At 30.8% G+C, this 11354-nt stretch overlaps 2 protein-coding genes across 2 annotated transcripts; one reads left to right on the top strand and one right to left on the bottom strand.

The window, feature by feature from the left end:
• Positions 1-4588: 4588 nt before the first annotated feature.
• On the top strand, positions 4589-4819 carry BDBG_17511 (uncharacterized protein; the record flags this gene model as incomplete). The annotated part of the gene is made up of 1 exon (XM_031725208.1): positions 4589-4819. The coding sequence occupies one exon, from the start codon at positions 4589-4591 to the stop codon at positions 4817-4819; it is 231 nt and encodes a 76-aa protein (XP_031579803.1).
• Positions 4820-9838: 5019 nt separating this feature from the next.
• Positions 9839-10273, bottom strand: BDBG_06867 (uncharacterized protein; the record flags this gene model as incomplete). The annotated part of the gene is made up of 1 exon (XM_031722803.1): positions 9839-10273. The coding sequence occupies one exon, from the start codon at positions 10271-10273 to the stop codon at positions 9839-9841; it is 435 nt and encodes a 144-aa protein (XP_031579802.1).
• Positions 10274-11354: the final 1081 nt, after the last annotated feature.

Here is an 11354-nt window from a genome sequence, read left to right as displayed (position 1 = left end):
TTAATCTTTGTAGAGAAGTTCTGATCTGATCTGATAACTATACTGAAGATCTTGTGAGATCTAAGCACAGCTTTTCATTAATAGACAGATGATCAGATAGAATATCTGATGAGTATATTAGAACAGTATCTGTAATACTTTGTCAATTACAATCAGAATGACTGAGTGTATTGATTATCACTTATGAAGTTTATATACAACAACTCAAAGCATGTCAGCACAGATAAAATCCTCTTTGAGATACTCACTGAGACTTATCTGTGAATGATCTTGATGAATCTGCAAGAGTACATTATAGAGTGTGATGATGCCTGTGAACAGACTGAGAGAATTCAGAAGATCTGAAAGAAAGTCTGTGAATTCTTGAGAAAGATCTAAGAGTATTAGAAGAGATACTATGACTTCAAGCATATTACAAAGAGTTTCAAGAAAGATGATAGAGTCTGACTGAGTCTAGAAAATATCATCATACAGAGATCTAGTAAGAAGCTGAATCTTTTGTAAACAGAGTCTTATAAGATTATGAAGAAAGTTAGCTTGCAGTTCTACAGATTGAAACTGCTATCTGAGTTGTAGATATACAATGTTTTTCATGTCTCTTTACTCTATGAATATAAGAAATTCTCAGAAGAGAATTCTGTGACTCATCACTCTATCTACAAAACACTAGAGAGTGAAAGAGAATATCAGATCAAAGAAATTGTTGACTCAGAGAAGTGAGGTTATGAGCTCTGATTCAAGATTCAGTGATAAGAGTATTCTGATAAGATGAATGAGTTCACTTGAGAATCATCTGAGTAGATAAGACATCTGTAAAAGCTGAGACATGACTTTTATACTGTGAATTCTGATAAGTCAGAATAATACAGTCTTCACTAAGAACCTGATTGTGATAAAGATATTAACACTGTTATTTACAAATTCTAGTCTACAAGATAATGAGTTTCTACTGAGATGAACAGTTCATAATATATGTAAAGAAAAGAAGAAATCATGCTCTCATTAAAGCTAAAAAACAAGAAAACAAAAACAGGACTGTGAACACAATTTAGAGATTAATAAAGAAAAAATAAAGAAAATTCACACTCACATTCTTAATATCTGTGACACTTAATCTTCTCACAACTATCAATTTTTCTCTTCAAAGAAGTAGAGAGTATTATATCTGTGATACAGACAATTGTTATATTTGATGTGAAGACTGTAAGAAATGCACAGACTTTAGAGAAGCTGAATATCAGAGTGTGTACAGTTATAGCAGAGTCTTGAGAGCTGATCATCTGCATGTGTGATCAGATATCTTTTATAAAGCTGTGTCTACTCTCTCAGTTGTGCTGAAGTATTCAGCCTGAAAACAATTGAGATGTGAAGAGAGAGCTTATCTACTCAGATTAACTTCTGTTATGAATTCATGACATTCACATTGTCTTGATTACCCGGATTTTATGAGTATCTGAGAACTCATCTCTCATTAACAATGAGATTGTGGAAATGCACTGCAGTGTGAGAATCATTGATAGAGAATCTAGACATATTTACATATATCTGATCAGAGATTGTGCAGATAGAGAGAGAGTGATTGTAGGCCTATGAGACTGCAGAAGACACTGACAATACTGAGAGCTTTATAAGAACTGTTAACTAGAGTCTGTAAGAAATTACTTATAGAAAGACTTACAGCAAAGAGTGAAACTGCACTGCTTGAAGTCAGGGACTGGCCTGGAAGAGACATGAGATTGACTGCTGGCCTGAAGATCAGGTGCAGTGACAGAGCTGGAAGAAGTGAAGATACTGTTGTGAATGATGACATCTCTGCTTCATCAGCCAGTAAAAAGTAATCAGAGAAGTCACAGAGATGCTCATAAGAAGCTCAGTAATAATCAGACATTATTTATAAAGATATTGAAATTGAAAAAGTTTTTATTCTTGAGAAGTTCTTGAATCAACATGTGAACATTGTTAGAAACACTCTCTCTCTATCATCTGAGTGAAAACACTTCACGGATGAATAAGAATACTCACAGTTTATGAGAATGAAAGCTGTTACAGAAAAAGAGAAAAGAAGATGAGATTTCACAGACAGATCTGGGATATTTATACTACTCTAGAGAGGTTTACTTACACTGTGAATAATCTCACAGAACAGTCAGATCACTCTAGCAAATAAAGAGTAATTATGAATTACAGATCTGAATCTTTCTATATGACTATAAAGAGTGATTACAGATCACAGACATCTTGATTCTACAATTCTACAGAGTTGATGAAAGAATGGAAAATTTCTCACAATTCTACAGTGTTAAAGAACAATGATTTACAAGAATAAGTGAAAGATTAACTTATAAATGCTTCTCTTTGATGAGAATGATCTCACAGAGAGTGATTCACCTGTGAGATGAATCTGTATAATGATCACACAAGAATCTCATGAAAATGATTGAGAGTCAACTGGAATTCTTCTGTATGAAAGATGTGAGATGAATCTGTGTGATAGTCAGAGAAGAATCTGTAAATTATAAAGAATCTTGTGAAATAAGAAACTGAGTGACAGACTCTTTTCTCTTCATGATAACAAGGGATTTTTTCTCACTGAGGTTTTTTATAGATGTAAGAGGTTTTTAGTGAGTATCACTGCAGTGCTGAGCTGATTCTATGAAGTCACTCAGTGAAAGGCTTCACAGACAAAGCCTTAGAGAGAGGAAGATATGTAAGAAATCTCACTCCTTGTGAATTCTTTATCTCTATTTCTATCTCTCATATAACTAATAGAATTAGCGGCTCTTGACTACACACAACTATATAGACTGAAGTTTGTGAATACTATTCACAACTCAGCTTGAATGCTATTATACATTTGACTTCTACATTTTATCTTTCTACTGTGAATACTTCTAGTAGTTAACAGTACATATCATGCCAAGCTGCAAACACCCGAATAATCGCCTGCGAGCACTTATTCTTACATACACTTAAAAAGTGTGGCCAGAGTGAACTCTGCTGCTACTTGAATAGTATCAAGAATAGAACACTGAAATCAATGATTCTCTTCATCAATTTCATGAACAAGATATGCAAAGATAATCTTAGAGAATATAAGATTCTCTGACTTCTGATAAAAATAAATCTTATAAAGAGACTTTATTTTCATCATATCAGAGACTGAGTATTATTAAAAAGCATTACTTTAATACATATATACTTACTGTGATGATTCACTCTCTGTGCATGTGACTGAGAGTTGCAGCTTTCTCACACTGCATGACTCTCTCTGAGATGCTGCTGCTGGTTTGCAACTCATACAGTCTCTCAGTTCAGTACACACTACATATATACAGCTCTGTGTGTTGAGACTGTGTTGATTATTATGATCTGATGTGATACTTGCTTTTCACAGACTATGTTTCATTTGATTGAGAGAAGAGAGAGATGCAACTGCTGTTTTATTTAAAAGAAAGCGAATAATTAAATCTGTGAAAGATAATTTGATTTCTTCTGCATTTAAAATTTGATTAGTCTATACTCTTCAATTTGAGAGTTTCTGAGAGTGTTTTAATAGTTTTCATACTAGCTTGAAATTAGTGATTGATTGAAGAAGAGAAAAGAGAGAAGAAAGAAATGAGAATAACTTATCTTTATAATATGAAAACAGAGAATTACTGTAATTATTTACTCTAGTAACAAAGATCTGTTTTCTGCATGTATCTCTGATACAGATTATATAATAACTGTATACAAAGAATATCAACAGTGTATGTATTGAATGAAGATGATATTGCTATGTAACACTGTAGCTGTTTCTATACATCTCTGAAAGCTGTTAATATTTTCTTTAAGTCTCTTTATATTTAATAAGTCAGTAATATATTTCAATGCACTTTTTCTTTTATTATCATCATTATCATTATTATCATTATTATTATCATCATTATCATTATCACTATTATTATCATTATTATCATTATTATCATCATTATCACTATTATTATCATATTATTTCTGACTGTCTCTTCTGTCTTTATCTCTCTTTAACACTCACTGAAACTAATTATATTATCTCTCTTCAAATATTCTGCAGTTCTGTGAATTATCAAGACATGTGAGTACTGTCACAGATTGAAGAAAGAGAAGAAGAAGATGTTTAAGTAAGAAGAGACAGATTATAAGACATGTTATAATACTTTGAAGAGACTCTGTAAAAAAGTAGAATAATAACAATTTTAAGTAACACTTCTGATAGATTTAGACTGAACTAAGTATAGAAATAATACAGATGACACTGTCTGTGAGAGATTGAAGAAGAAGATAGTGAAAAGTCTTATACAGCAGTGATAAGATCAGAAGAAGTTCTGAGAATAATTTAAGACTAAGATGAAAAGAGAGAGAGAGAAGAAGAGTGTTACTGTAAATAAGCAGCAGTAGAAGAAGATTGAGAGAGTATTAAAGTAAGAGATAAAGAAGTCAAAACTGATAAGTTTTTTATTTATTAAGAGATAATGATTTTTGATAATACTTCTGTTCTCTAATTAATTGGCAGAAGCTGGCAGAGAAGAAGAGAATTAAAATCTTATTCAGGTCTTAAATACACTTCATGATTCAGAATATTGTGAAGACAGCTCTACTCTCTGAGCATGTCAATCTGCTTATCACTGAGATGGAACCTGAGACAGCAGATCAGAAAATGCAGAATTTTAAGACACAGATTGACCTGACTGAGAGAAAGCAGCAGAAACTCTTCTCTGAGAAGATAGTGAAGAGAGATTTTGAGATAGTTATCATCTCAGATGAGCAGAAGAAGAAGAAGAAGAAGAATGAGAAGTGAATTATAAAGAATGATAAGAAGAATAAGAAAGAGAAGAAAGATAATAAGTAGAAAAAGTTTTTTGCTTTTTATATTAATTAGTTATAAGTTCATAATTATTAATAATTAAAATTATTTTTGAGTTTTCAAAAATTATTGTGCAAGTTGTAATCAAGTCAGGAATAATATATATATATATATATATTTAACTATCATGATTCACAAATCACTATAATATATAAGTATCAACATTTTTTCAACATTGATATTCATAATATTAATATATTTTTAATGATATTATCTGATAATATAATTTAGTAACACTCTCTTTCACAATATTAATATATTTCAAGAAATATGACAGAGATTAATCAAGATTATTTATTTACTTTTATATATTAATAATATTCAATCTGAGTTAGTACTAAAATTATAACTAAGCTAAGAAAGAAGATTATTTTCTCTTATAATAATTCTTCTTATATATATCAGTGATTAGTTATTATCTTTATTAAAAATAAATTATTATCTTTCTTAAATCTTTATCATATCTTCTAAATTTACTTCTTTCACTTCTTTCACTTCTATTGAAGATTTACAAACTCTTTAAGAAATCACTGTGAATTACAAAGTCTATATTATTTACAATTCAACACAGAATACTCTCTTTCAATTATGATAAATAATCACTTCATTCTTCATATCTGATTTCAGGTTATAAAATTTATGAAAAACTCAACACAAACATTGAGATGAACTATGAAATAATTATCAATAAATTGTATTATAGATTACTAAAGAGTCATCTCTCTGCTATAATCACTGTAACTTCATTCAGAAATATTCATCATAAACTGATTATAGCTCTGATGAAATTTTCTGATATCTGAAGTCATCAGAATATAAATAATAAAAGAAAAATAATCAGAAAATTACTACTGAGCTGATAAGTTACTCTATCAGATAACAATTTTTAGTAATACTAACTTTCTAATTTGAAGAAAATCATGTGAAAATAATTATATATTAGTACTCTGATTTCACAACTCTCATCTGATAACTTCTATAAATAATTACTTCATATATATATATCTCTGAATCTTTCTCTTTAATCAATTGAAAACTCTGAATTCTGAATACTTCTTTAAATACTTAATTTAAATCTTTCTATTTCACATTGATTATGTTATCAGTTCAATCTTAAGATATACTACAAAGTTAATATATAACATCTAGAATCAGAGTTGAAGAATTATCAAAAAGTATCTCTTACAGTGAATGCATGAACTAGTATAAATAATCTTGTATTTATAAGAGTTATATGTTATTATATTGATAAGAACTGAACTTATCAAGAGACATTAATTGAATTTGAATCATTGATCAGTAGTCATACTGAGAATTATATAGCAGAGATATTAATAACAGTGATTAAAAATAACTATTAAGATATTAGTCTCAGTCTTCTTATAATTACAACTGATAATACTGTGAATAACTACACTATAATAAAGAGCTTGAAGCAAAAATTGACTTTGCATTTCTGAAATAATAAATAAGATCATATTCTCTGTATTACTCATATAATTTAACTTGTGATATAAATACTAATAAAGAATCTTAATATCAAGATAATGAATAATAAGATGACTGATTCTTGAGATGAGAATAAGATGAAAGTGATTACTTAAGTAACTTTTATATTCACTTTATAAAAGATAATATTTTTTAATAATACTTTTTAATAATACTTTTTAATAATGCTTTTTAATAATACTACTATTAATTTTGAATAGATTGACTAATAATTTAAATATCACAGATTCAAAACATTGTTAATATGATTTGTATCTTCTCTAAATAATAATAATAATTTCATAATATTTAACAAATAAATAAATCAGTTATATCACTGAATATAATACAGAATATTAGAATATAGTGAAGTTCAATATATAAAATAACTGTTCAGACTCTTCAATTGTATCAGATAATTAATCATTGAGTGTAATACTCTGATTAGAAAAAGATTCAGATATTGAAACTTTCTAATATGAAGTGAACTCAGTTGAAATATATAATTGATTTACTGTTTCAGTTTTATAAGATAATAAAGATAGTCTTAATTACTTATATATTAATACTGCAGTCAGTCTGATAAGTGTATAACAGTTTATTTACTTATCTTAAGAAGTAGTTAAATCACTTAAAAAGAAATTCAGTCTGAGATAATACTATAGCACAGGCTATTATTACTGTAAGAAATAAACTGATATATTACTACAGTAAAACTGAACAATCTTTTACAGAGTATTATACTATAGCAGCTCTACTAAATCTCTCTTATTAAGTTAATATCTACACTTCTCAAGATTGAACAGAGAAGAAATGAAACTTATATATTAAATTAGTCTGAAACTACTACAATGTTAACTATCAGAGATTTGAATAAGCAGATATTTAAAATATGAAGACAGTGAAATACAATTCTCTAGTAAGTAACAATCTTTAATAATACTTCATATTATATAGAACTATAATACTAACTTTGAAACAGAACTTATATACATTGATTACAACTGAAAATCAGATAAAACTATATACTTATAAAACTGAATTTGACTGTTATCTTCAAGATAATCTGATGAATTTATGCATTAAATTAATTCTAGAGTTATGAAAAATTGTTGAGAGTATATATTCAACTATTACACTGATAATATATGTATTGTGGCGGGCTGCGCCCGATCAATCATATAGACTATTCCGTTACACTTCACAGATTCCAACCGCTTCATTCTCAAACACGTATGCCCCGATTCTCGGCCATTCTCAATCGCTGATCCTCAGCCACCACAAACGCGTATAGATTCTTCCGCTCCGAAGCTCCACTGTGTACACCACTACATATGCATATAAATATCCACTTCAATCACTGATTCTTGCACTTTCTCTTTCTTTTCCTTCTCTAACATTTTTCTCTTTGTTATATAAGACCTATCAATATAATACTGATCTATTCAGTGTAGGCCTCTTACACTAGAAAAATGTTCATTGTCTTCTTATTAGAAATGATTACTCATCAAGATATCTGAACACATAATAATATGTAAGAAATAGAGAAACAGTTAAACAGTTAAGCAGACACTGAGTTCTCAGATAGAAGCTTGCTCATCAGTCACTCTGGCCCTGTAATAAGATCTTACAAAGAGAATGTCAGTGAAAGACCTGAGAGTTCTGACCTTAGATGTATGAGATATTCATACAATTACACATTCAATGATTGATATAACCATGTCTAATGATAATATGAAACTCTCAAATGTGAGTATAGACATGATGCCACAGTGGCTCTGAGTAATGTTGAAATTACAACAATAACAAATAGCTGATATGCATGCAACTTAACAATGCCAATATGAAGAGATTCAATGATTATTATAACAAGAAACTCATGCAATTTCAATATCTACAGAATTGAATATAAAAGTACTGAAAGAATGCTTAGATGCTTCTACATATTTTAATGCTTCTGATCTCACTCTCTACTCATCATGAAGAATGAAAATGCTTGTGAAACTGAGTGTAGATGAAGATGCTATCAGTTCATTAATCAATCAAGATTGATATATCAATGAATAATTGAAGAATCGCATGAAACAGAAGTTTTATTCATGAATGAAAGCATGTGAATCAGTATTGTAAATACCTGACAATATTATCAAACATCTTGATGTTCCATTCTGAGACACTGCCATGCAACAGAAAGTGTTAGATTGATTACAGAGTGTCTGATAGAGAAACACTTCTCTTACAACATTCATTTCTGACTTCAACACCAAGATTCTAGAAGCAGGTGATCAATCTTGAGAGAATCAAATGAAGATTAGTATACTCAAGAAGACATTAACTTTTGAACTCTTACAGACCCTTGTAAGTGTAGATGAAGACCAGACTTATAAAGGTTTCTGCACACAGCTCTGAACATTGAATGACTGTCTTATCAAGCTCAAGAGTATACAGAACAGTGGCAGAAGACATTACACTCACACACCTGTGCTGAGAAATAACTCAGTCACTCACACATCTGCACTGAAGAATAACAATGATGCAAATATCATGGATTGAGTAGACTTAAATGTCTACACACAAGCAAGAGTTTCTGCTGTTCAAACAGGCTTCTGAGTTCCTGAGATCACTTCTGAAGAAGTTGCTGATTAATGTCAACATAAAATATGCATTAACTGTAACTGATCAGAACACATTACTTTTAACTGTTGATTGACCTATATGCCTTCTCAATCAAGAGAAAGATCAGTGTCTTCTTGTTTGAAAGATGAATCAGTGTCTGTTCATGTCAATCACATTGCAGTGAAGGAAGATTTGAAAGATAACTACAAGAATATCTTAGTGAAACAGAGAAAAGATTAGCTTCTGTTTAAATTCACAAACAGAAGCTTGAAGAGATCAGATGACAATGATTTGAAGAGAAAATGACAATGAATGTGATTCTTGTATCTACTGTGGTTAATAACATGTATAATATGAAAGCCATGATAGACAGTGATCTATGCTACTATGCAATGATAAAATCTTCAGTTGTAAGATATTATAATCTTCAGTGTATTCTCTTATCAAAACCCTGACTTCTCACAGAATTCAATGATTCAAAAGATGTTTGCATCTGTTACATGATGAAACTAAACATAGATATCAGAGAACATCAGTGTGAAGACATCTACATATATGAAGTTGATAATCTTGATTATAATCTGATGTTAGAACTTGCCTAACTATCTGAACAAGGTATCTTATTGAACACTTGAAACAGGAGTTTAATATTTTCTAATAATGATAGAATTCATGAAGATGATATTCATAAGACTATGAATCTGACACAGATCTCTGTCAATGCTTATAAAATGCTCTGAAAAAGAAGTCATCAAAACTGCTGACAAAGTCACTGACAGCAGAATTATATATCAATCTATTTCATCAGTCTGACTGATATCAAGAAAGCTCTAGAAAAGTTATTCTGTACTACAATAACAGATTCTTGCACAAAACTCTCTCAATAATAACGAACTCGCTCGATTTTTCGAATAAGAACCCGCCGATAGATCCATCGAAAAGCCCTCGATCATACGAGCATTTTGACCCCATCGCCGACCGCATACCCCGTGTGGTGGTGGAGTTATCCAGCCAAACGTGAACCGGACGTTGTTCGAAGCTCCTGTGTGGGATTATCCCCCGTTCTCCCCTACCACACCACAACCCCGGGCCAGAGTGCCATACAAATTGTAAGGTGAAGTGACCTAGCCATATGCACCAATCTTCTCGATTTTGGAAGATCCCCGACCTGTAGTTGTGGAGATATCCGAGGAGTGACCTCCGCGAAAACCCTGTCCATCTTTGATGTTCCAAAACACCATCGCCAAGTCTCACCCTCGTACCGCCCTTCCCAATCTGGCCCATCCCCGGCAGAAAAATACAAAAAGATACCTCGGCGATAATATCAAGCACATAATCAACGGACTCTTCTGAAGTGCAACCTCCACGGTCCGCTGCCAGTGTATCTAGACTTCAACACCAAGTCTCACCCCTGTACTACCCCTCTCAATCTGGCCCATCCCCAGCAGAACGATACAAAAAGATACCTCGGCAACAGCATTCAATACATAATCAGTGGACAACGAGTCAACAGCACATCAACAACTATAAAATCAGTATACCCCAAGGTCTGACTGAGCCTTTGATCCCTGCACAGTGAGATATATTAAATCTAGTTTTAATACCTCAATATTCAATAGATTCTGCAAGGGATTGAGAACAGCAACACTAGGTTTCTATTGAATTTGAGAATTAACTCTATATTGATATAATCATTGACAAAGTCTTCTATTTTGAGATATAAATAACCAGTTTCTCTACATCCCGCTGACAATATTTATATTATCATATAGAAACAGACTTATATTCTCTATAATATCAAGACTCTGAAGAGGGAAAGTCTTGATAGAGGGTATACAGTAGTGCATATCTTAGCAGTTTCTATCTCATTCTTCTGCAGCAGTTAATGCAAAAAAAAGATCTTAGAAATAGTTTTTTACTTCTCTTGAAAAAGTAAGGTGTTTTTCTCTGGGTTTTATACAATATTCTTACAAAGAATTAAAAACAGAGTTGTTTTCTGTCATAATTTCATATTCTTTTAAGTAAGAATTACTTTTTCAGTGACTGAAGAGCTTTCATTAATACTTAATTCTTTTTTACACTCTTTATTAACTGATTTGAGTTGCACACTTGTTGTGTGAGGAGAATTGAATGATTTAGAATAAAATTGAATAGTTTTAATCAATTTCTCTGTAAAAAATTGATTTATTTTTTGTCAGTTTTTCTCTCAAAAACTGTCATATTATCTGATTTATTATCAATTGATATCATACTTTTCCTCACTGTATCCCAAGAAAGAGATTGTAAAGATTTTATTGATTTATCTTAAAAATCAATTTTAGTTTATTAGATTCTCTTCAAAAATCTAACCTAGTTACTGAACTAG

Source organism: Blastomyces gilchristii (assembly GCF_000003855.2).
Source record: "Blastomyces gilchristii SLH14081 genomic scaffold supercont1.16, whole genome shotgun sequence".
Classification (NCBI taxonomy): Eukaryota; Fungi; Ascomycota; class Eurotiomycetes; order Onygenales; family Ajellomycetaceae; genus Blastomyces; species Blastomyces gilchristii.
Note: the sequence above shows the minus strand (reverse complement) of the source record. Positions and strands in the feature narration are given on the sequence as shown.